General features: G+C 48.8%; 1 protein-coding gene and 2 long non-coding RNA genes across 5 annotated transcripts in view; 2 read left to right on the top strand and 1 right to left on the bottom strand.

Moving 5' to 3' along the window:
- The window catches only part of LOC133508563 (uncharacterized), an 18,138-nt gene extending 14,323 nt beyond the window's left edge, over positions 1 to 3,815 (top strand). Inside the window, exons 3-5 of the long non-coding RNA XR_009797094.1 lie at positions 279 to 473; positions 782 to 988; positions 3,683 to 3,815. This is a non-coding gene — a long non-coding RNA (uncharacterized LOC133508563). The remainder of the gene's footprint in view (positions 1 to 278; positions 474 to 781; positions 989 to 3,682) is intronic.
- Positions 11 to 17,509, bottom strand: bcorl1 (BCL6 corepressor-like 1). The gene is given in 13 exon segments (XM_061834747.1): positions 11 to 555; positions 2,653 to 2,824; positions 3,784 to 3,861; positions 5,046 to 5,191; positions 5,951 to 6,117; positions 6,193 to 6,453; positions 9,496 to 9,692; positions 11,177 to 11,614; positions 11,814 to 11,898; positions 13,037 to 13,164; positions 13,167 to 15,474; positions 15,556 to 15,641; positions 17,489 to 17,509. Coding segments are annotated over 12 exon segments (4,353 nt in total). The 5' UTR covers positions 15,562 to 15,641; positions 17,489 to 17,509; the 3' UTR covers positions 11 to 188.
- LOC133508562 (uncharacterized) lies at positions 6,010 to 25,255 on the top strand. Of its 3 annotated transcripts, XR_009797091.1 has the most exons (8): positions 6,010 to 6,146; positions 7,448 to 7,694; positions 7,847 to 7,923; positions 9,549 to 9,704; positions 16,388 to 16,482; positions 16,565 to 16,648; positions 20,575 to 21,310; positions 24,617 to 25,255. It is a non-coding gene; the product is annotated as an uncharacterized LOC133508562 (long non-coding RNA). The 3 variants fall into 3 exon arrangements; XR_009797093.1 differs by lacking the exon at positions 16,565 to 16,648; XR_009797092.1 differs by lacking the exon at positions 20,575 to 21,310.

Genomic DNA, 25,255 nt, shown 5'->3' with positions numbered 1-25,255 from the left:
GGGGGGGGGGGGGTCTTGGAGGTCCGTCCACCGAAAGCGTGTTGAGGAAGAGGAGGGTGGAGTCAAGGCGTTTGGGGGGGCTGCGGGGCGGGGGTCCGATGTTTGTGCGGTGGTCTTGTCAAAAGTCAAGCGAGGACCCTTGAACGTCAGAGATGGGACGGAGATGCTCAAGTTGGTCACGCGCTGGGCTACCGACCTCGCGGCCTCTCCTCCTTCTCCCCCTCTTCCTGCTCTTCTTCTTCATCCTCTTCTTCTTCTTCTTCTCCGTCGTCTTGCAGGAGGTGAATGGAGGACCCCAGCAGTCTCTGGAGCTCGGGAACGCACCGCACCAAGTGCACCAGCCCCTCGTCCTCGTCCTCCTCCTCCTCCCCGTCCTCGTCTTTGTCCCTGCCGGCGGAATCCAGGGGCGAGCCCACCTGGCTGACGTGGACCTGCCGGGCCAGCTCGGCGCGGGGCAGGCCGGCCACCTCCAGGTGAGGGTGGCGGGCGCGGAAGTTGCGCGCCGACGTCTTCAGGCGGTTCAGCACGTCCGACAGCAGGAACCAGTTGCAGAAGCTGCGGTGCACACAAATGGGAAAGTTTAAAAAAAAAAAAAAAAAAAAAAAAGGGGGGGGGGGGCCACACAAATGATGAACAAATGAATTATTGAAAATATCTTTCTGTCATTACGTACAGTGGATATAGAAAGTCTGCACACCCCTGAACATTTCATTTTGAGAAAACTTTTTTACTACCACTATTGTGATGTCATGTCATTATCCAAACCGCTTATCCTCACAAGGGTTGCGGGAAAGATGGAGCCTATCCCAGCGAGCTCTGTCTGGGCGAAAGGTGGGCTACACCCCGAGCTGGTGGCCAGTCAGTCGCAGGGCAGATATCGACACCACCACTGAGCGGGAATCGACCCCATGCCTCCCCCACCTAAAGGCAGGCATCTGTACCACTACACCATCAGTGACTCCTGTCGACTTGAACCGGGAAAAAAAAGGTAATAAAAAGCCTACTAGAACATGTCAACTTTATTGGCGTTTGATCAGAGATCCTTGAAGTGGTGGCGGGTGCGGGTTAAATCCTTCTTAGCATGATTGCGATTGGTTAAATGGGACCGTAGCCACATCCACAGGAAGAAGGGTGTGCACACTTGTGTAGTAACCGCATTACAACCGTTGTTTATTTTTACTTCCTCTTTAAAAAAAAAAATTAGTTTGGTGGAAAAAGTTGTACACAGGGGTGTCACACTCATTTTTGTCGCGGGCCGCATCACAGTTACTGTTTTCCCCCAGTGGGCCGTTATGACTGTGAAACCGTGAAAATCTTTCATGTGAAATTTACGAGCTCGTTATGGAATTAGAAATCAAGGTTAAAATATTGCTGATGCTTGGGCGCACACTCACGCTTGAAATATCTTAACGTGAGCGTTCATCTGAGATGTGACGCTGTGGCGACCCCTAACGGGACAAGCCGAGAGGAGAAGAAGAAGGATCCGAAGTTCGTACTCATAATTTGCCTTCGTGGGCCACATAAAATCATGCAGTGGGCAGGATCCGGCCCCCGGGCCTTGAGTTTGACACCTGTGTTTTACATGATTTATCTTGGTCTCCTTTTTTTTCAAAACGTGGCAATTAAACAGGGGTGTGCACACCTTTGATAACTACTCTATGGTCTCAAAGAAGCTAACCATGGAAAAAGTGGAATTCCGGCCCAAGTCGTGACGCTAATAATAATAACATTGATTCTTGGGATATTTTCACAAAAGTATGTCACAGACGCATTTACTGTAATTCCCGGGCTACAGAGCGCACCTGGTTACAAACACGAGATATTTTAGTTTAGCACTAGCGCTACCGCTAACAGGGCCGGTTAAAATAAAACTTACCGGTATCACCGAGACACGCCAGTAACACAGCAGCAACACGCTAGCTCAGCGCTAATGCAACGCTAACAGCGTCGGTTAAAATACAACGTACAGGTAAATATCACTAAGACACGCCAGTAACACGGCAGCAAGACACTAGCTCAGCGCTAACACTAGCGCAACGCTAACAGGGTCGGTTAAAATAAAAGTTACCGGTAAATATCACTCAGACACGCCAGTAACACAGCAGCAACACGCTAGCACAGCGCCAACAGGATCAGTTAAAATAAAACTTACCGGTAAATATCACTGAGACACGCCAGTAACACGCTAGTACAATGCTAACAGGGTTGGTTAAAATAAAACTTACTGGTAAATATCACTCAGACACTCCAGTAACACAGCAGCAACACGCTAGCTCGGCGCTAACACTAGCGCAACGCTAACAGGGTCTGATAAAATACAACTTACCGGTAAATATCACTGAGACACGCCAGTAACACGGCAGCAACACGCTAGCTCGGCGCTAACGCCAGCGCAACGCTAACAGGGCCGGTTAAAATAAGACTTACCAGTAAATATCACTGAGGTACGCCAGTAACACGGTAGCAACACGCTAGCGCAACGCTAACAGGACCGGTAAAAGTCACTTGCTTGGCACATAAATTCCACCGGTCTCATTCTTACCTATTCCGCTCTGGTGCCCCCTTCGCGGCCGTTAGAAAAATTTCACAGATTAGCCTCATCACCGCCGGAAATGACGGTAATTCGCCCACCCCTCGGACCTCAGAACTCACCCTTGCGTTACGGACACCTGCAGGTGGTAGCAGGGCAGGAGGGGCTCCGAGGAGAACTCGAACACCAGCGTGTCTTTGTCGCGTTCCCTGTCGCCGTTCCCGCGGTCGCCCTCGCCGGAGTCCTGGCTCTGCTGGGACAGCAGGTAGTCCCAGCAGGGCTCCTCGCCCGTCTCTGTGGGGTGGGGGAGGGGGGGGGGGGTTGAAAGGTTTCACGGCGTTAAAGGTGGCGATGCTAAAGGTGTAAAAAAAAAAAAATAAATAATAATAATAATCATGGAACACCCGGGAGAGCCCAAAATTTGGATTCCGAGCAGAAATTGCGGGCAAAAATACTTTATGAAAACGAAATGAAATGCGTGATAAGGAAAAAATATATACAATGATAGATAATAAGCTTTCATATTTGTTTGAGGGCAATTTTTAAAAAAATGTGTGACATTTGAGATGTGATTAATATGATTTAATGGACTAGGCTAATTTATGCATAAAATTTGATTTTTTTTTTTTTTTTTTTGTCAATAGCATTTTAAAATCTCATTCAGGCTGCAGCTATGTCCGCCATTACACGGTTGATCCCATAAATACATGAAAGTATCAAATACTAATGCCATAACTTAAAACGATAAATTATCAAGTAATGATTATGTATGTTTCTGTTAAATATTCAGCAAAATGTGCGCCGTGGCAACGTCCTTGACCCAATTAGAAAAATGTCAAAATTTAGACATATTGCTCTGGAAGTGAATTTCTTGACGTTGGCAGCTCTAAATTCATAACATTCAATGCAATTTTACTCATAATGGGCATAATAATTTCTTTTTGGGTTCCATTTTTTTTTTTTTCAGGTTTTCCGTTTGGGCCGAGATTTTTCATTTCGCTGCACCCCTAACCAAAAACATTGCCCGCCTTTATTTGTCTGCGTAATAAAATCCAAAAATGTTTTTTCTATGGCTTTATTTTATTTTATTCTTCTCGTGAATCGAAACGTGACGCTTTTGTCTGACTTTTGTCGGATTTGCACTCGTTTCAGCGCCCGCGACGACGACTCCGCAGGCCTCGACTCGACTCGACTCTCTCCAACCGCCGAACGGCCGCGTTCTCCCGTTTCCTCGACGCCAAGGCGGAACTCACCAAACAAGGAGCTGCTGTAGAAGTCCCAGTGCAAGGTGGGATCCAGTTCGCCGCGCCCTTCCAGGTCGGTGAAATACTCTGGAAGAACAACCGAGGCAGCGTGTTTGTCAGGCCAACTGAATTCACCCGCGGAAAAGGTAAGAGTGAGACCGGTGGAATATATGTGCCGAGGAAGCGACTTTTACCGGCCTGTTAGTGCTGCGCTGGCATGTTACTGCCGGGTCTCAGTGATTTTTACCGGTATGTTTTTTCTTTAACTGGCTCTGTTAGCGCGGTGCTAGCATTAGCTTAAGCGCAGCACTTGCGTTAGCACATTTTTGTGTCAATCCATCTCGGATCAACTCTGGTTCAGAAAATATTAACGTTAGCGCTGCGCTAGCATTAGCACATTTTTGCGTCAATCCATCTCGGATCAACACTGGTTCAGAGAAATGTTAACGTTAGCGTGGCGCTAGCATTAGCACATTTTTGCGTCAATCCATCTCGGATCAACTCGGCCCAGAGAAATGTTAACGTTAGCATGAGTAGCGGCACTAGCATTAGCACATTTTTGCGTCAATCCATCTCGGATCAACTCGGCCCAGAGAAATGTTAATGTTAGCATGAGTGCGGCACTAGCATTAGCACATTTTTGTGTCAATCCATCTCAGATCAATTTGGCCCCAGAGAGATGTTAATGTTAGCGTGGTCCTAGCATTATCACATTTTTGCGTCAATCCATCTCGGATCAACTCTGGCCCAGAGAAATGTTAAAGTTAGCCGTAGCGTGGCGCAAGCATTAGTACATTTTTGCGTCAATCCATCTTGGATAAACTCTGGTTCAGAGAAATGTTAGCGTTAGCGCGGCGCTAGCATTAGCACATTTTTGCGTCAATCCATCTCAGATCAACTCGGCCCAGAGAAATGTTAACATTAGCGCGGCCCTAGCATTAGCACATTTTTGCGTCAACCCATCTTGGATCAACTCGGGCCAGAGAAATGTTAGCGTTATCGCGGCACTAGCGTTAGCATTAGCGCGGCTGCGCTAGCATTAAACTCTCTGTGTCCCGTCTTTGTAAATATCTCGTATTTCAATGTGCAGCTTTTACACTGTTGCGGCCTATGTGTGTACCAAATGGTATTTCCTGGGTGAGGCTTATAACCAGGTGCGCTCTGTAGGCCGGGAATTACGGTACTTTGTTGTGACGTCCACGAGAACCCTTTGCTTGTGGTTTAAAGCCGTTGCCCCTCCAAAAGCCCCCAACGGGGTGGGCGGCGGTCACCTGTTAGGAAAGACTTCATGGTGTCACTGTGCGCCAGTTTGACCGGCGTGTGGCCCGAGTAGGTGGCCAGCGTTGGGTCGGCGCCGTGGTTGAGGAGCAGCCACACGATGGGCAGGTTGTCGCTAGCCACCGCGTCATGAAGGGGCCTGCGGGGGGGGCAAAAAAAAAAAGACTGTAACACAAAATACAAACCTCAAGTTCGAGGAAGTTGTGTACACAATAGTGAAAAGAAATATAGAAATATTCACTCAATTTGAAATTGATGCTTGCAGCAAATTCAAAAAAAAAAAAAAAAAAAAAAAACTCGGACGGGGGCATGTTTACTACTGTGTTGCACCCCCTTTTGTTTTGAAAACACTTCCGAAGTTTTCTCAAGCGGAATTCTTTCGCACTTCTTGCTTGATGTACAACATGAGTTGCTCAACGGTCCGGGGTCTCCGTTGTGGTATTTTGGCCTTCGCAATGCGTCTGCACACATTTTGAGTGGGAGAAAGGTCCGGACCGCCGGTAGGCCGCTCTGCTGATTTTACTTGCAAGCAGGGCCGTTTTAACGCGTGCAGAATGTGACTTGGGCATTTTCTCACGGAAATAAGACGGGACGTTGCTTGGATGGCAGCATATGTTGCCCTCCAAAACCCGTGCTATGGTGGCCGTGCCGCAGGCAACTTGCACACCACTACACACCCAACGGTCACCCGGTGCTCCTTTCCCTCTTCGGCCCGGAGGACACAACGACAATGATTTCCCCAAAACATTCCGAACGTGGACTCGTCCGACCCCAGCACACTGTTGCGTCAATCCACCTCGGATCCACTTGGGCCCGGGCGGCATTTCTAGGTATCTGGTTTTCGCGTGGCAGAACAGAATTTGAGTTTACGTTTGCGAGCGATCTCTTTTAGGCTCACCGCGTTCCGTCTTGAGCGCTGCAGTTCACGTCGGCGCCGTGCTTCAGCAACATCTGGACGATCTGGGTCCAGCCTCGAGAGGACGCCTCGTGCAGGGCCGTGTAGCCCGCGTTGTCCCGCCGGTTCACCTCCCGGATGTCCTTTTCGAGGCAGTACTGCACCACCTCCTGACGGGCCGACCCCCCCACCAAAAAAGGTCCAATTACTGCTGAACCACATAGTAATTGAAATTTGATATTCACCTGGTAGCCCAAACGGGCGGCCCGTTGCAGCAACGTCTCGCCGGCGTTTTTATTGACGATCAGCCGCCGCACCTCGGGGGGGATCGGCCGTTTGGGGGGGGACTCCGGGGCGCCGTTTTTCCCCGACGAGCTGGTTTTGCCGGACATCGGCGGCGGCGAGCTCTTGGCAAGGGGCGGGGGCCCGCTGTTCTGCCCGGTCGCGTCCTGATCCGGAGCCGCGGCGGCGCTGCGTTTGCCCGGGCTGCTGCGCTTGCTCTTTGTCTTTTTTTAAAAAAATGAAATATGATAAAGAAATAAGTGGAGCGTGACGACTTGAGTCAAATGGAACGCGTTTGTGATCTAAAGCGATCGGCGAGAACCAACGAAAGGGAGTCCAAAGATAAAACTAAAGCCACATGGGGGCACTGCTGGCTTATATATTGCACTCCTCAAATGACATACAGCACATTTAAAACCAGAACCTTAAACCTGACTCGGAACCGAACATCAGTTTGACTCGCTAAAAAACGGGAAACGAGGGACGGTTTTAAGGCCCCTCGTGGAGGGATTAAAGGCACTTTGTGGACTACGTCAGGGTCAGAATCCTTTTTTATGGGCCAAGTGAGACTTGTATCGCCTCTCGTATTACAAAATGTAGATTTAGGACGTCGACGCTATCGATTCCATATTTTTATACATATCGCCTTGCAGAGAGAAGCGTACACTGACCGATTGGCTAAATTGGAAAAGAGATCTAGCCGATCATTTTGATTGGACGAGAGGTTGGCCTTTTAATTATTGATGTCAACTTATGATTGGTTTAACCACAGGGATGGGAAATAGGGCCTTAAAATAAAATCTGATTTTTTTTTTTTTCCACCACAAAATTCCGATATGAGATATGATTAATGACATAAAATGTTTGTTTTTTTTTTTTTTACTCCCTCCAGCAATTTGCTTTAATTCCAGATACCAAAGAAGTCCCGCCCCCAATGCTCTTTGATCATCTGCTCCCAAGAATGTATTTTTTTCCCTTTCGAGAAAACTAGATAACAGTTTGTCGCTGCTCGCACTTTCGTGCCAGAGAGAATATATATGCCCGTTTTGTTGTGTTTTGTGTTCATGATGACTGTAATATCGATGCTCATTCTCGTTAGCCCATCTATGGCACGTTGCAATAAGCTAGCAGACTTTGGTTCGACCAAATGATATAGTTTGCTTTGCGCATTTTGGTGTTGAATTATTCAATGTTTAACCATCTTTTGTCTTATGCTAGGGGCGGCGCAGTGGGTCAACTGGAAAGCCTTGCCCTCGCAGTTCTGAGCTCCCGGGTTCGATTTCGGACCCGCCTGTGTGGAGTTTGCATGTTCTTGCTGTGCCTGCGTGGGTTTCCTCCAGGCACTCCGGTTTCCTCCCACATCCCAAAAACATGCAACATGAAGAAAATGGATGGATGAACTTATGCTAGGAGTTAGCAAGTGTACTTGAAGCAAGCACAGCAAGCCTCTTATGTGGAGAATTATGTGAGCGAGAATCCATTTTTTTCCCAAAAAAGTGATAGGACATTTATTTAATAGCTTCCAATTTCTTTAGACACCGAGTGAGTGAGAACAGGTCCTCAGAAATATTTCATTTTATCCATCCATGCATTTTCTCTTTCGCTTATCCTCACAAGGGTCGCAAGCGCGCCGGCGCTTATCCCGTCCATCTTCGGGCGAGAGGCGGGGGTATACTCTCAACTGCTTGCCAGCAGTAAGTACTTTGTTTTAATAAGTTTAACTCTGTTTTATTATATTTGAATGCTTGTCGGAGGCTTAAAACTACTTTTGAAAGGCTTTTTTTTAATATACGCTTTTCCTAGCAAGCAGATTTTCATCGATTGCAGTTAAGTCCGGATCATTTCGTTTCCCCGGCGATAAACGGCCGTACATCATAATGTGGAAATGAGCACTTATTCTTGGAAAATGTCCCTTTTGTCAAGACGGGATCCTTCATAAATTGAAATTTTCAAAATGTTCATTTCATTTAACATCCAATCCGGTCGTATTTGTGAAGCACTTTAAAAGCACGCACGGCACACGTAGACGGAGAGGTTCACATAAAACACAAAAACGGGTACATAAATAAAATTAAAACGATACGAATGTCAGTCATAAAAAAAAAAGAGCAATAAAGTCGGTAGCAGTAAAAATAACTAAAGATGAACGAGTCGACATCTCACTGGGTAGTCAAGGCCCGGGAGAAGGGATGAGTTTGAAAAGTAATTTCAAAACGGGTAACGAGGAGGCCCGGTCGAAGGCCGACTTTGCTCCAAAGCTTTGCGCGGCAACAACAAAATGTTCGCTAGCCTCCGAGCTTCAAACCGACCCGAGAGAACCTGTGCGCTCGAAACGCGGCTGGACTGCTCCGTACGTCGTCTGCGGAGTTACAGGGCCACCCGCACCGGCTCGCTCATACGCCGTTACGTAGATGGAGTACAAAATCGAGAGCTTTGCCTTTCGCCTCTGCGCCTTTACCAAAACGGACCGAGGCAGAGTCCGCATCGCTGCCGGTGTGACGGTCTGATCGCTCCCCCGTGCCGAAAAGTCTCCTTGTGATCAATGCGCATGCGTTACTAACGGGGGAATTCTGGGTACGTAGACGACGCTTACTGGGAAATCCCTCTGGTCTCATCGTTCCTCTTCTTCTACATAGCGGGAGCTAACATGCGTTCCATCCATTTTCTTTGCCGCTTATCCTCACGAGGGTCGCGGGGAGTGCCTATGCCAGCTGTCGACGGCCAGGAGGCGGGGTACACCCTGAACCGGTTGCCAGCCAATCGCAGGGCACAAAGAGACCAACAACCGCACTCGCAATCACACCTACGGGCAATTTTAGAGTGTCCAATTAATGTTTTTGGGGATGATGATTTCAGCACCGGGAGCGCTCAGATCATCACACCGGCGCCGCATCGACCCGCCGGTCGACCTCACGCTCTTCTTGTTCCTCTCTCACACGTGAACAAGACTCCGAAATACTTGAAGTCCCCCGCTTGGGGCTGGATCTCATCCCCGATCCGGAGGGACCACTCCGACGTTTTCCGACGGAGGAGATTTGGTGACAAGCGAAAAATTTCAAGAGAATTTTTGTGACCGAAACACGATTGGGTACTAACGATCTCCATGTTATGACAGAAAATATGCAGCGCAACTGCACGGGACGCGTGCTAACGTTAGCATTTAACTTTTTTTTTTTTTTAATTTTAAATCACCACGTAAAGTCAACTTCGGGGGTACTCAAATTCAGAGGGTGGACGAGTTGGAAAATAAAAGCAAAGCAGCTCACCTTTTGCTCGTCGCTGTCGCACAAATGTTTGCTTTTGAACTTCCTCTTCCCAGACGGTTTGCTGTCGGACTCCTCCACCGACACGTCGCCGGCCTGGTAACGGACCGAACCCGAGCGCGTGAAGGAGGGTCTCCGAAGCGGCGCCGGCGACTCCGGACCGGAAGCGGCGGGACTCGGGCACTGAGCCGTCTGGGAATCTGCAACAGTCGGTTTGGAATTGATTACCATTTCTAATATTTTGGGTCCAGCGGGGAGAAATATAAGTATAATGTCATAATGTCAAAGGTAGCAAGGAAAAAAAAAGTGATATATCAACAAATGAGTAAAAAAATACAACTCTTCATAATATTAAAAAAAAAACGTTATCGTCACATTTATGAGTTGCGTTGTCACAATCTTGCCAAAATCATATTTTAACTGGCCCAAAGAGGTAGACCGGAGTAATGAATTGAGGATGGTCGTTTCACCGGCGCACTGGTTTCTGTTCTAGTAAGCTAATTGCAGAATTGGATTTCAATTTGAAACGTTTGCGCAAAATATGAAAAAGAATACCAAAACAATTCACTTCACCCCAGGGGTGCCAATATTTTTGGAGCACCACCCTAACATTATCAATAGTCTGCTAATATTTCTTGCATTAATTTAGATGCTTGGGTTTTTTTTTTTTTTCACAAATTGGTTAATTGTATAAATGTATTATTTTTTTATTTGGAACAATTTTACCAATGCATTTAACACTTTGTATATTGTTTATATGATAAATTATAAAAACTGAAATAATGGTCATTTTTACAAGGTTTGTCATTTATAATTACATTCATAAAATCATTTAAAATTAGCATAAAATGTTTGGTCAACAAAACTACTAAATAGTGTATTCGTAAGTTCATTCAATAACTTAAAAATTAAAAAAAATTTGAAGCGTTTGCACAGAGTATGAAAAAAAAAAACAACAATTCAATTTCACCCCATGGGTGCCAAAATTTTTGGAGCACCACCGTACATGATCAAGAGTCTGCTAATATTTCTTGCATTAATTTAGATGGGTTTTTATTCACCAATCGGTTCATTGTATAGATTTATTATTTTTTATTTATATCTTCATTTATTTTGAGCAATTTTACCAATGCATTTAACACTTTGTATATTATTCATATAACAAATGATAACTAAAATAATTGTAATAACTTTATAATGTTTGTAATTTATAATTACATTCATAAAATCATTTAAAATTTGCATAAAATCTTTAGTCAACAAAAACAATTTTATTTTACTAAATCGTTGGTTTGTAAGTTCATTCAATAACTTGAAAATTTTTAAAAATTGAAACGTTTGCACAAAATATGAAAAAAAAACCCCAATTCAATTCACCCCAGGGATGCCAATATTTTTGGAGCACCACCAGAACATGATCAAGAGTCCGCTAATATTTCTTGCATTAATTTAGATGTTTTTTTTTTTTTCTACCAATTGCTAAATTGCATAATTATTTTTTATGTACGTCTTCATTTATTTATTTTACCAATGGATTTAACACTTTGTATGTTATTTATAAGACAAATTCCAAAAACAAAATATTGCTTGACAAAAAAAACGACACACACAATACATTGTTTGTTCATAACAATGTCATTCATAGTGAGCATGAATTATGTGATAAAGTAAGCAATAATCGCACCTGCCGCGATTCCACTGTCCGACTCATCGAGGTGCTCGCCTTCTTCCCGTTTGTCCTTCTCGGTGACGTACTCCCCCATCTGGTACTTCCTGTTACGGCAGTGGCGCCGTCTTTTACGCGCCGGGCCGCCGTCCCCCGCCGCGTCGCCCACCTTGACATCGTTGCGGACGTCCCGCTTCGCCGAACGGTTGGAGCGAGGCCTCCCTCTCGGGCGGCGGGCCGGCGTCAGCGGGGGCGATGGGGAGGGGGCCGACTGAGGTGGGGGCGGCGGCGGCGGCGGCGGAGGGGGGGAAGGCGTCGCGAAGCCCCAAAGGTCCAGTCTGGCCTCGTCTGCCCGCCGCCGTCCTCTCCTCAACCTCGGGAAGGAGGCCTCTTTAGCGGCGGCCTCGCCGGACTTGAAGGCACGAGTCTCTTCCCCGTCGGGACCGCTGACGCCATCTGTAACCGATTAAATCGCGTCTGACTGTTAACTCTCCCTACAGCTCCCGTGCATGCAGGTGCAGGTGACACGTCGAAGGCATTCAGATTTTTGAGTTTAGCGACCCGAATTGTAAACGTAAGTAGCTCGAAAAAAGTGCTACACAAACAACGTCGTCATCAAGTCTGACATTTTAAGGGGGGTAAAAAAAGATGATACCTGTTTTGTGACGCGGTTCCTCGCCCGTCCATGTCTGCTCTTTACTCCGAAAGGAGAGTCGTTGCTCCAACTCTTTTTGTTTCTTCTGCGGAATGAGTCGGAGAACAGGATGGAAATAAATAACGACGACGTACATTTCGGGCACAAACGTGGACTACTCACAAAAGGTTAGGGAGAGGGTTGCCCTCGTCACATTAGTTTGCACCGCAATCACAGTCACTTTCTTTTATTAATTTAGTTTTTGGAGTCGCTACCGAGACTGAGTCCTGATCTGAAGCCAACTCATTTTTGTTGACCTGATCCCGACGTGAAACCTTTTTACCGGAGTGTGGAAATGGTGGTGCGACTGGTTGGTTCTGCCTCACAGTTCTCAGGACGGGGATTTGAACCCTGGCCCCGCGCCTCTGTGGAGTTTGTATGTTTTCTCCGGGCACTCCGGTTTCCTCCCACATCCCCAAAACACTCTAAATTGCATCTCTTGCGAGTCTTTGTCAGTTTTTATGTGGCCTGCGATTGGCTGCCAACCAGTTCAGGGCCGCCTCCTGCCCGTTCACAGCTGGGATAGGCTCCAGCACTCCCGCGACCCTCGTGAGGATAAGGGGCTCAGAAAATGGATGGACCAAAAAAAAAAAAAAAAAACTAGATTTAAAATCAGATCTTTATCAGCCAACACCGATCAGCTGAATATCACGTGATCAGTCTCGATTTCTGGTCACGTGATTGGATCGAATGGGATCGAAAATGGGATTGAAAAGAGCTCCAACCTTTACAAATTAGTTTAACCTTTGCGCTGTTCAATATCTCAGCACGTTCGGCACAATGGCGTTGGATCCGCGACTTTGCGAACATGTCCACTTTTCTGACTTTCTGTGAACCTTCCAGTCTCAGCATCGCCGCTGACGATAATTTGTCGCCACGTCCCGCCGAACGTCCTGTTTGAAGCCGGACCACAGCAGGGTAACGATCAATTGTTCGGTGTCGACTTGGTCTTACAATCTAAAGGCGTTCTAATTAAACGTACTGATCGACCCATTGATCAAACAACTGCAGAGATTTTGGCCTTTCAGGTCCTCGTTAGAGAACATCGAGTTGCGCACAAAGTCCTGAAACATTGAACAACTGGACTTTAACTTCCCCTGTAAAAAGGTTCTGGCACATCTTAGTGTGATCCTGAACTGTATTTTACGGTGAACTAACCCAAAACGTTGAGCAACACACTTTACCTTCTTTTGGGAAGACACTTTGGGTGGTGTAACGTCTTTCTCTTTCTCTCCAGTCGTCTTCTTTGCCGCCTCCACCGGCGACCTCTCCTTTGTGGGCTTCCTAGGACTAACTTTCTTCTGTTTTACACTTTGGTTGGCGACTCTTCTTTGGTTCCGTTTGTTTTCTTCTCGTCGCCTCGACCTGGGGAGCGGCGTGACAGGATAGATGCGACCAAGCCCCCCAGGTTTTCGTCTGGGGGACGGTCTGACTCTTTGATGTCTTTTTTCAGCACCTCGCCCTCCAACACCTGAGCCAGTTTGCTGTCCAGCCGGTTCCCGTTTGTCGATGCGTTGCTTCTGAGGCTATGCGACTGTCCGAAGGGTTTAGAGAAACCGTGCTTGTGTTCTACCTGACGACTGCGTATCTCTGCGTCATTCTCCGAAGTCTCGGTGGGTTTCGACCTTTCCAACCTTTTCCTTCCTCCTTGAGACAACACTCCAGGCCAGTTTTCCGTGGACCAGCCCGCTGGGGGTTCATATAGAGAGGTCTGTTTGGACGGGGTGTCTTTGAGATGAGTCAGACCGCCGTCTTTTTTCGACACCGCGGCGAGAGCGTCGCTTGCCGGTGAAGACGTTTCCGAGTCTTGCTGCTTCACGATGGATGCGAGGTTAGGGAGCGGAGACGGGTTCGCCTTCGACTCTTCTGCGGGATTGGAGGGACTCTGGAACTTGGAACGTTCCGCTGCTCCCCTGGTCGTTTGGTGACCCGGCGAGATCTTTTTCTGAGCTGAAGATGCTTGGTGTGGATGATGAGGGGACTGTTGCCACGCCGAGTAGGGACCCGCTGCTTTGCCAGACTTCAGATGCGCGTTTGTGGCGGTCGAGAGGGCCGTCATCAGAGCTCCTTTAGCAGGACAGTTCTTGGTGATGGCTGTGCTCGTGTTCTTAGCATGCTTGACGTTGTGAGCATGCTTCAGCGAAGGGGGCCTCTTTCCTCCCGAGGTTACTTGTTCTCCTTGATCAATTATTGATATAAACTCCTGCTTGGCAAAACTCTGGAACTCCTCTACAAAAGTCCCTTTTCCATTTTTTCCGCGAAGCGTAGAGGCCAGTATGGGACTGGCTACGCCTACGTATGTTCCAGGGCTATTTTTAATGGGCTCTTGTGAAGGCCCTTTGCTCCAGACCTGCTTAAGTTCGGAGACCTGATGATTCTGAGCCCGGATGGATTGCTTTGGATGGGATCCATTTCTGTGGGTAGTGGGTAAAATGGGATATTGCCCAGTTGCGCTATACGTCGCGGAATGAGTCCTCTTTGAGTTCATAAAGTCCATTTTATTGGAGTCTCTGTTTTGAGGCTCCTTCGTTGAAACCGCGGGGTCATTTAGGCATTTTGGACGTTTCGATTTAGCCGACAAATCCAGGGGTACGTCCCTCTGCTCTAGCGAGCACGCTACTCTGTGATCGTCTGTTTTCAGAGCGCCCATTGCAATCTTGTCCAAGCTGAGGCTCTTCTCCACCTGGTTCAGAAGTCTACTCTGAGAGGCGATGGTGGCGAGTGCAGAGCCGCAACAAATGGCTGCCGTGGGCGACAACGTGTAGCGGGCGGGCGCCGCCGAGTTCAACGACGGGTGCTGCAGCGGGAGGGCCATAGCAGGCGAGGCCAAGGACTTGTGTTCGGCGACAGATTTGCCATTCTTGCTGGACGAATGGTTGACTTTAAGTTTCGAGGCTTTTTTCTCAGAAGCCGGAACCCGGCCCCCGGAGAAGGGATACTGATAGGTCCGCATTAAGGGCGTCCCCGCTACACCTGAGGTTTGAGCTTGAGAGTCTTTTGGAAACTGGCTGGCAGTGGCTTCTCTCAGAGGCGCGATCTGCCCCAATGCTGGTGGGAGAGAGATATTACAAAGGGGGGAGGAGATATCGGCGGAAGGCAGGAAGGCAACTGGCCGGGCTGGTTTGAACAAGGAGCACTGGAAACCAGGTGGAGCAGATGGCGTTTGCGTCTGCGATTTCTTGCTGTGACAGGGATTGGCCGAGTCCTCCCGGCTGACTTTTACGCCGCTCGACCGCTGAGGAACGGGCGAGGCCCCCGTGCCGCCGCCGCCGCCGTCGTCGTCGTCGTCGTGCTTGATTTTAGCGGCCTCTACCGCTCTTTTGTCTGTCCGCTTCTCAGCGCCGGCGGGGGCCGAGCCTGACATTGGTTCATTGTTGAGCTGCCGGGGTGGAGAGAGCTCCGGGCTGAGGTTGTAATTACTGGTGTCCGGGCAGGCCCTCGCTGTCTTGCAGTCTGTCGTCGGAGCGGTCTTGTTTTGCTGAGCGAGGGTAACGCCGCCTCGAAACTCGAGGGGCAGCGTTTGGGGAGGATTTCCCACCATGCTCGTGGGCGCCTTATTCGGAGCACCGATTTCTCTGCTCACCGTGCCTCCATCCCCTACATTCATTAGTGAAGAATCCACCTAGGTAATAAAGAAAAGCGTTCAAGCAGCCATTTTTAATGAGCTACCACCTAATAATAATAATAATAGAAACATGTATACCTGCATAGGTGTTTCTTTAACACAACATGCCTCACAGGGTAGTCCGAGTCGGTCCGGTGAGTTTTTCTTTTCACGACAATAATGAGCTGCAAGGAGAAAAATATTTCAAGACAATATCGTATGTACTCTCAAGCAAGGTCTGAATCACGAGAAAACTTCCTTTCTACTAGATTGCCTCCGAGGCCAAACATGATACAATTTCCTGACGCCAGGTGGATCGTTCAATGTAAAACAAAAACAAAACAAAAAAAAGTTCCGTACTTTTATCACTTTTTGTCGTTGTCATTGCACACGAAAGGAATTCCTCTGTTGTTCAATCCCCGTGTGAATGGAAATCGCATATTTTAAAAGCCACGAGTGTTGTTTACAGATTTTTCGCACGACCTCACACCGACTCGCGACAGGGGTCGAGTTACCCGAGCCAATTAGACCAAGAAAGCACAAAGAAATCTCTTTTTTTTTGCCGTCATATTACAATATATAAATATAGACTTCACGTCTTTACGCAGAATCCCGAATCAAGTGAAATTGCTCGTTCAAGGCTCTTTACGGGGTACTTTTCGGTACCCTTGGAAATTCTGACAAACAGGGAACCTCAAGGTTCTCTGCGATGACGAAGCCTCGCCGGGAAAGTCAAAAAGACTCGGGGACGAATCGTCAGGACGTCGCGCATAAACATGGCGATTCACAACCGTTGCCACGGGAGAGCATCGAGCGCACAGGGGTGACGTTTATTTACGGGACTTCTTTAAGTGTGTAAGCCAGCGACGTATCGTTATGCGATCGAACGCGTGGCACGAAAACTGTTCTAGGAGTTATTTCTAACTTGCAGTTGCAGAATCGCGCCCGGGGAACAGATGGGAGCTACCCCTAAAACCGTCTAAGGAGTCTCAGACACGGACTCGTGTCACGAGGACCGACGAACAGGTAAATTGATTTTCTTTGGTAATCACGTCTTTTTTCTTGGGGTTAGAGCATATATTAAACGGGCACTACATTTTGTTTTTAGTGTTTCAGAGGTGAAAACAAGCTAAAGTTTACAGGCCCGGCCGGTGGTGTTGAGTTCCAGTAGAAAACCTTCAAGAACCGTAAAGTACGTGCAAATACTTAAATGTAAAAAGTGTTAGTTGGAGGCCGTGCAGTAATCAACTCTGCCTCCGTTCGAACCAGCAAAAACCCTGAATGCGCGTACGTAATTAACCTGCGTATCCACTATTTGTGACATTTTGGGGTGACATTTTCGGCGTGGAAATATGTTATGACTCAATATTGGGAAACATTAATGAGGAGAAAGAAAACTGTACCGAGAGTAAGAAAAAAGCAAGTACAGGTGAGGGCAGGGAGGAACTACTACAACGGGACCAGGCAGGACATTTTTTCAGGTTAAAAATAATAATAATAATACAGCATCACCTTGGGGTCAGTCTATAGCAAAGGAAATAAAAAAACCACGCCAGCACATCTCCACAAAAACTGCAATCGAGGCTTAGTCGTCCTTGTGTGGGCCAACACTTGCACGCGGAACCGTGCATGCAGCACGCAGCTCCGCAGCCCACTTCGGGCTTTGCTTTCTGTCCGGCACCGAGGAAGTGCACTCGGAACCCCCCCCCCCACCCGAATGCTGCAAACATCAGAAACAACTCTCGTGGGGGGGACGACAACGACACTAAGGGGGTAGCGGCAGCAGCAAAACGGGAGGGGGGGGGGGGTCTTCCCACCCTACTTCCTCCAAAACGGCTCATCTAGATGCCACATGAACGAAAGCAACAACAAACAACAACAACAAAAATCTTCAATAACCCCAAAAACGGCCGTCTGCACACAATCAATATCAAAGTCACGGGGGGGGGGGGGATAAAGGATCAAGTCAGACACGGGGGAGGGGGGCGGGCGACCCAAGTTAATGCGCAAGCTTGTGTTCCGGAGCGGTCACCGCTGTCACGGAGAAAGGAGGAGAAGACGAGACGGAGCCCGACAACTCCGCCGGCCGCTCGGCCGGCGACGACCGCCGCGGAGGGCTCCCCGCCGCCGGCTCGCACGCACAAGCCGAGCGGCGCTTCGTTATCCTCAGCCGACCTAGCATGGAGAGCGTCGGGTGTCCCGTCCCTCTCGAGCCACTTGCGAGGCTTCCGGATGCGGACCCCGACCCCAGCAAAACCGCCTGCTACCGCCGCCAGCACCCACCCACCCCTCCACCTTATTTTTCCTCAACCCCCCCCCTACCGAGTCGCCACATAAAAGATGTCCAATGACACGAGCTGCCCGCTCACCCGGTTGGTACGTGAACGTCGCACGGCGGACGTCTGCGTTCCGCGGCTGCCTCTTCGGCCTCTGGCGGTCCGCGGCTCCACACTAATCTCGACGGTTTTCGGTTCTCAAAGTCCGGGGAGGGGGGGGGGGTGAGCGGTGGGGGTTTTGGGGGGGGTGGGGGTGGGTGGGGGGGTCGTCAAGACTGTCCGTTCCGTATCTCTAGTCTGGTGGGAGCGAGAGAGCGAGGGGGGGAAGCCTTTTGGGAAACGTAGTGCTCGACTACCCACGCCCAGGATCGCGCCGGAGAAGCGGCGAGGTGGGCGAGGACTACACGTCCCAGAATGCACCGCGACGTCACAGCCGCTTTGGGAGACACGAGGGGGGATCGAGACCACAGCGGTGCTGTTGCTGCTGGTGCGATTTCACTGAGACAGAGAAAGAAAGAAAAGAAGAGAAAAGCGAGGAACAAAAAAAACCCACATTCACAGAGCGTGTCATAAACTGTCACTTTAAAGCCAAGAGTCTTGACAGGAAACCAAAAAGGAAACGTAGTAAAACGAGGAAATTCAATGCGGGATAAGTTTGCGTTCGCTGGCGAAGATGAGGAAGCAAGTGAGTAGAGAGGAAGAAAAGAACACATGCGCATTTTCGTCGAGATGTTCCACTCGAATGAAGTCGATCCGAACTTTAGGTCCAGCCTTTAAAATCTCACTTTCTCGTCGTCTTTATGTGGAGTTTCCTAAACTTCCCCAGATGGGACCCAAATCTTCAATTTAGTGCCACAAAATGCTTTCAATCAGCATGGCCAGTTAGTGGTTAGCAAATCTGCTCCAAAGTTCTTAGGTTCGGAGTTTGACTCCCGGTTCTGGCCTTTCAGGCAAAGTCAGCCGCGATAAGCTCCAGATCACTCGCAACCTTCACTTAAAAAAATGGATGGAAAAACAATATCATGTATTAACACATAAGTTAACGATAACAACAACGTGACGAGTGCGCTAGCTTGACAATGAGCACTAAAACGAGAACATTCCGGTTCCCGATCCCAAAGTTTTGAAAGCCTCAATTTAAAAAAAAAAAAAATTAAAGACCATTCAAACACGAGCACAAAGCCACAAACTGCTTTTGGAAGCAAAATTCAAAATTGCACACAGACAACATTTTTGTTGGGCTCGTTCGTTTTGTTTGTTGTCCGAAATGAAAACGACGGCTTGTTTTGAATATTGCGGCGTTCTCACATGTGGCCCCAATCACCGTCGCTTTGACTCACCGAGAAGATCATTTGTGACTCTTCGAGATTCGGAGTCGAATACGCCCGCGTTCGATCCACCTCGGTTGCGTCGCAGCCGCCAAAAAAACGTGAACGATAATAAACAATTAGCATCTCTCTGAAAAATGTCCACCAAAAAGGGAGCATTTTTATATTTTCAAAGGAAAATGCAACTCTTTTACTGGCTCTCATTCGATCTTTAAATTAATTGTGTACCCGTTATGCGTCGCCTGCGTGAAATTGTTAAGCTTTGTCCTGGTGATGCAATTAATTGTCATGTTGAAACATATGAAAATGAATTCGCTCTTAGAAAAACTGAATCGGGCGACACGGTGGATCAGCTGGAAAGCATTGGCCTCACAGTTCTGAGGTCCCCGGGTTTCAATCCCGGACCCGCCTGTGCGGACTTTGCATGTTCTCCCCGTGCCTGCGTGGGTTTTCTCCGGGCACTCCGGTTTCCTCCCACATCCCAAAAACATTGGACACTCTAAATTGCCCCTAGGTGTGATTGCGAGTGGGGCCGTTTGTCTCGATGCGCCCCGCGATTGCCTGGCAACCGGTTCAGGGTGTACCCCGCCTCCTGCCCGTGGACACCTGGGGTAGGCTCCGGCACTCCCCGCGACCCTCGTGAGGATAAGCGGCTAAGAAAATGGATGGACGGAAGAACTGAATCGTTCTTCGTCTCTGACGGAATAACCTCAAAATGAAATCACCAGACCCCGCATTTTGGGTCACATCCCAAAAACGGGTCCCCGGTGTGGTTTTATTGGGTCAACAATTGATTTGAGTTTTTATGTAAGTCATCTCGAGGCCAAATCAACCGTATGCAAAAATACGAGCGGTATGTTTACGAGCTCGTTCTAAGCTCTGTCATTAATATATTTATCCATCCCTTTTGGATAGCGCTTAGCCTCATTAGGGTTTAGCTGGAGTCGATCCCAGCCGACCTCGCTGAAGCGCCCCAGCTCCCCAGCTCCCCTCTCCGTTGACAGTCGGCCAAGGGGGGCGCGACGGAAGGCCGTCGCGCTGGGCCCCTTTGGGTCCGGGACCGCCTCTGATCTGGAGCTGCGTGGGGGACACGCAAGCGTGCGACGGCTCATTGAGAGTCTGCAAGTTAACCTAACCTAACGTGGATGTTTTGCTTATGGGGGAGGAAGCCAAACGGAGCGGGGAAAACACGCAAAGTCCGCATAGGAAAGATTCAAACCCCCGACCTCGAAACCCTTAAGCAGCCATACTAACCAATACTTCACTTTGGTGGCCATGACAAGTCGACCGTTCAAAAAACATTTATATATATGCGATAAATCCCCACGTTCAACGTTGACTATTCATAAATTGTCTAAATAGAAATTGTTGCCAAGGAAGTACATTGGAGTAATGCATCTCGATCATGAGGAGAGATTTTTATGTCAGGGAGGAACCAAGTTTAGCCTGGGTTGTAAGTGAGGAATATTTGCTGAATCTACCACCCTTTCATTCATTTTCTTCCACTTATCCAGGTTTGGGTCTTTGGGCCAGCAACCTATCCAGGGAATCCCAGACTTCTCTGTCCTAAGATACTCCGTCTAAGTCTTCCGTTCCCAGGGCAACCGGAAGACGTAGTCTCTCCAGGGTGTCCTGGGTGGTCCCAGGGGCCCGCTACACCTCACCGGGGCGAGATTCCGAGAGTATCCTTATGTCCGAGCCGCCACATTTGACTCCTCTCAAAGCGGAGGAGCAACGGCTGGAGTCCGAGCCCCTCCCGGACGACCGAGCTTGTCACTCGTTCTCTAAGGGAGAGCCCGGACCCCCTGCGGAGGAAACTCATTTCGGGCGCTTGTTCTTTGGGTCATGAACCACGGCTCGTGAAAGTGGAGACCGGGAATGGCCGGTAAATCACCTCGAGAGACCGATAACGTCACTGCACCGATCCGCCTGTCGATTACTCGCTCCAATCTTCCCTCACTTGTCAACAAGACCCCGGGATACTTGAACTCCTCCACTTGGGGGCAGGAACTCATCCCAGACCCGAAGAGGGCACGCCACCCTTTACCGACCGAGGACCACGGCCTTGGATTTGCTCCCTATTCTCATCCCATCTGCTTCACGCTCAGGAGATCACAGCACGATGAAACAATCAGAACCAAATCATCTGCAAAAAGCAACCACGTAAAACTGACGCCGCCAAACCGGACATCCTCAACACCCCCAAAAACTGTTTACTGAAATCAGACCTCATCCCGGACATCTTAACAGGTTAGCACGTTGCATTCGAACACAAGAATCTCTCCCGTGAGTTTTCCGCTCGCCTTCCCGACCTGCCACCCACCCTCATAAATCTTTTTATTGGGGTTCTCAACAGGGTTGAGGTCAGGGGACCACTGGGGCCACGCTGTGAATTTCCCAGCCAATGTAATTTGCCTCGATTGTTTAGGAAAATATGACAAAATTATGTACAAAATGCGCAGGCCGGGATATTTTTCAAATCAAAATCTACGCCGGGTCTCCAACGCAGATGAGCGATTTAAATCCCCAACCTCAGAAATGTGTGGCAGATGTGCTGACCCACGAAACACCACCTCGCTGCGTTCATTGATACGGCATAGATCGAAAAATGAAGAAACTTTAATATTATGAATAAAAACTAAGCTCGATCGTCCTGGAAAGCGCAGAATTTTAGATCCAGCTCGTGCTTGTGACAGCAATTCTGAAAAGAAAAGTTGCACTGGAGCGGGACACGTCTCAGCCCACCCCGAAAGTAAAAATATGTACGTTTATCTGATCATAAACTCATCTCTCGGCATAATCACATTTTGCGTCGGTGCTTAAGCAGCCTTTGCTGTAATTAGGCCACTTTTCTTTAGGGCCGGATCACTTTCTTCAACGTATTTCCTACTTTTTTTTTTTTTTTTTACACTTGTTCTAGTGAGGAACTCGGCAAATCACACAAGGGGGGTGGTGGGGTGGTGTGGGTGGGGGGGTTGTTTTTGGTTTTTTTTTTTTGGTTTTGTTTTTTGCATCCAGCCTGGTGTTCGGGCGGTGCAAAGGGGGTTGCAGCGGCCGGCCGGGGCTGCAACTATTTGGGCTGCGTGGCTCATCGGCACGCGCGAGCCTCTCTCCGACATGCCCTTCGCCATTCGCCCAGTAATGGCTGCGCGCATGCGGCCACATCGCCCGACCGCCGACACGGCAATCCCCGCTTTTAGAAAAAAAAAAAAGGAAGGGACATTTCTAAACAAACCAACAACAACAAGAAAAAGTGGGGGAGGGCGACCGGGAAAGAAAAGCGGAGCACGCTGGAAGCGTCGGGAGTGCCACACAAACACATCGCGGATCGAGGGATCCGCCGACCAAGCACGGAGCGGGGCGAGCGGCGGTGGTGACTCTTCCCCCGGTCGCGAGCGCCCACTCCGGGGCTCGGCCGACCTCAGTTGAGTCGACGTCGGAAGTGCCGAAACAGTCCGATTCGGCGTTGACGTGGTGTATCGCTCGGGGCCCGTGCGCGTGCGTGTGTGTTTTGGGGACAAGACAGTCGCCTTCAAACTGGTCCCCCCCCCCCCCCTTGACAGACTATTTTAGGCCGCCATGGCCTCACTAAGCGAGGATGTCCCGTCTAAGTTCACCTGGAGGGGGGCGAGCGGGTATCCATTTTGGCTCAAGTCATTAGTAACATCAGGTCGGGAGAGCTTGACGTTCCGGTTCGCCGGCGTGAATAATGCACGGCGTCGTGCACATGTCACACACACACAAAAAGAAGCTCGGCACCTGAATGCATCACTTCCCGTGTACTTTGGGTCCCATCCCGAACGTAACCCCCCCAGCTGCCGACACATTGTCTTTTCGCATGCACACACGCAGCCCGTCATCGCAACTTGCTCGCATCTAACACACAATGCCGCCGGGTAGCTGCGAGACGTCACCGGGAGGAGATCCCCCAAAAATCCTAATAAAAATGACGACGATGACAACACAAGCGGGTCAAAGTTTGGCGGAGTTTGGGCTGCCGCTCAGTGTCCTTGTGCAACGTGCGCCCCCTCCCCGTGCCAGTAACGCCTTTGTTATTAGGAATCGGCACGCTATTGCGCCGCCGCCGCCGCCGCCGTCTTCTTACCTTTGGCGCTCCGAGCTGTGTGCAGCCGCAAAGCCTGCGTGTGCACACGGTGCAACAAGCGAGCCGTCGTCCGCCTGGGGACGGGTGTGTGGTGTGTGTGTAGGGGTGGGTGTGTGTGTGTGTGGGGGGGGGGTGGGGCTTCGGAACCGGTGGTCCCGCCGAGGCCGCTTGCTCCTCCGCTCGGAAGAAACTGAGTGGCTGTGGCGAGAAAACGTGTTTTGTTGTTGTTCGCTTGTCGCGGCGATCTTCGCTTATTGCAACGAGCCTCCGGTCTGCAGCAGCTGGAGATGAGAATCGCGCACCCTGGGTCCTAGCGCCGCCGGCGGCGGACGTTCCCTACAGGTGAATGCAGCCGACCGACTCTTGGGTGGGGGGCGGTCACCGTATTAACCTTCTAGCGTGTGGGGCCAATGGATTTTCTCATTTTGGGGACCAAAGGGTCAGGCAATTCCGGTCGCGAGGTTCACTTACAAATATGATCACTATTAAAGACCGTGTAAAGAGAGAAAAAAAATGTCTGGTAAATTAGAACGATGAATCAACTAAACGAAATAATCATGCCGTTGTCCTTGCTCTCAAAGAGTGTGGGCGTGTCTGCTCAATGCCTGAAATCACACCTCGTACACACGTGAAAAAAAATGGATGGTTGCACCTTTCATATTTCTACAATTGTCTATATTTTAGTCACGAAAACTAAGCCCTTAAGATTCTGGTAGTTGTTTTGTTTATTTATCTCTTTGGCTTTCCATGCTGAAATTGTGAGCTGCCCCCCACCAGCTAGCTTGCAAGCTAACAGGCGTCCGGGCCGCCGACTGGCCGCGGGCTCGTCTCGTCGTTTGGTCATTTTAATAATGAGCTGTCTTGCAGATGCATTTCGGGGTCGTAGCCATATCTAAACTCCAAAGTACCCCCCCCCCCCCCGCCTCCAAATTAGCCCGCAGTCGGACTTCAGAGAACGTGAAAACCGCTAGCGGTGGTGTTCGTAGGGGGTCTATACAAATTAATAATAACTTTGTTCATATAGCACACTTGAAAATACGTGCTCACAAAATGTTTTTGACACAGTAAAAGATAATACACACTTCATAAATCATGGGATGTGATTCGCAGAAGGCGGAACTACAATCAGAATCAGAATCATGCGATGATTTTTGAGTCGCTTATTGTAGTCCCACCACGAGAACATTTGAGCGCGTGGATTCGTTCATTACTCACGGTGGGCTTTTATTTCGGCTAATGTGCGGATGTGGAAGAAGCATGGCCGGGCTAGTTTATTGTTTGGGTTGTGAGGATGAATTCCGACTCATAAATGACTCCCAAGGAAGAAAAAATCTTTGTGTGTTTTACACACTTGACCATGAACGCTGATTCTGATTCCTTGGGGCTAGAATCATATGAATCGTAACCTATTTATCCATCCAACCACTTTCAATGCTGCTTATCCTTGTTAGGGTTGCGTGGCACCGGAACCCGTCCCGGCTGACTTTGATGGCAAAAGGCAAACTACGCCCCCAGGACTGGTCGCCAGTCAGTCGCAGGGCGCATCTACGTAGACGGGGCGCCATCGAGTACGAACTGAACCCGCGCTGCCCCCACCAAAGTCAGGCAAGTGTACCGTTACACCTTCAGTGACTATAACCAATTGATATTTGCGCGTTTTTTGCTGTGTCAATTTGAAATAAAATGACGGACATTTACATTTAAAAAAAAAAATCTAATTAATCGATTAATTGAAAAAAAAAATCACCAGAGTAACTGGTTAAAATTCAAATTAAAGAAAACGTTTGAGGCCCCAAATTATCCAAATTGTGTATGATAAATAAGGCACTCCCGCGACCCTTGTGAGGATAAGCAGCTCAAATAATGGGCGGATGTGTTGCCTTCCAGTGCAGTCATCACTTGCTTAGCCTTCACTCACGATATCATTCATCCGAACGGGTCATACATTGCAGAAAATTACTTCAGTCATTCGGTGAAACGCACTCAAATCGGAGCAAAAATGAAAAACTATGAAAATACATTTTGTGAAATTATTTTTTTTGGTGTGCATAAAATGTGTTAAAGTGTCACGGCATGCTTCGTTCAGTCAA

The sequence above is a fragment of the Syngnathoides biaculeatus genome, chromosome 11 (genome assembly GCF_019802595.1).
Source record: "Syngnathoides biaculeatus isolate LvHL_M chromosome 11, ASM1980259v1, whole genome shotgun sequence".
NCBI lineage: Eukaryota > Metazoa > Chordata > Actinopteri > Syngnathiformes > Syngnathidae > Syngnathoides > Syngnathoides biaculeatus.
Note: the sequence above shows the minus strand (reverse complement) of the source record. Positions and strands in the feature narration are given on the sequence as shown.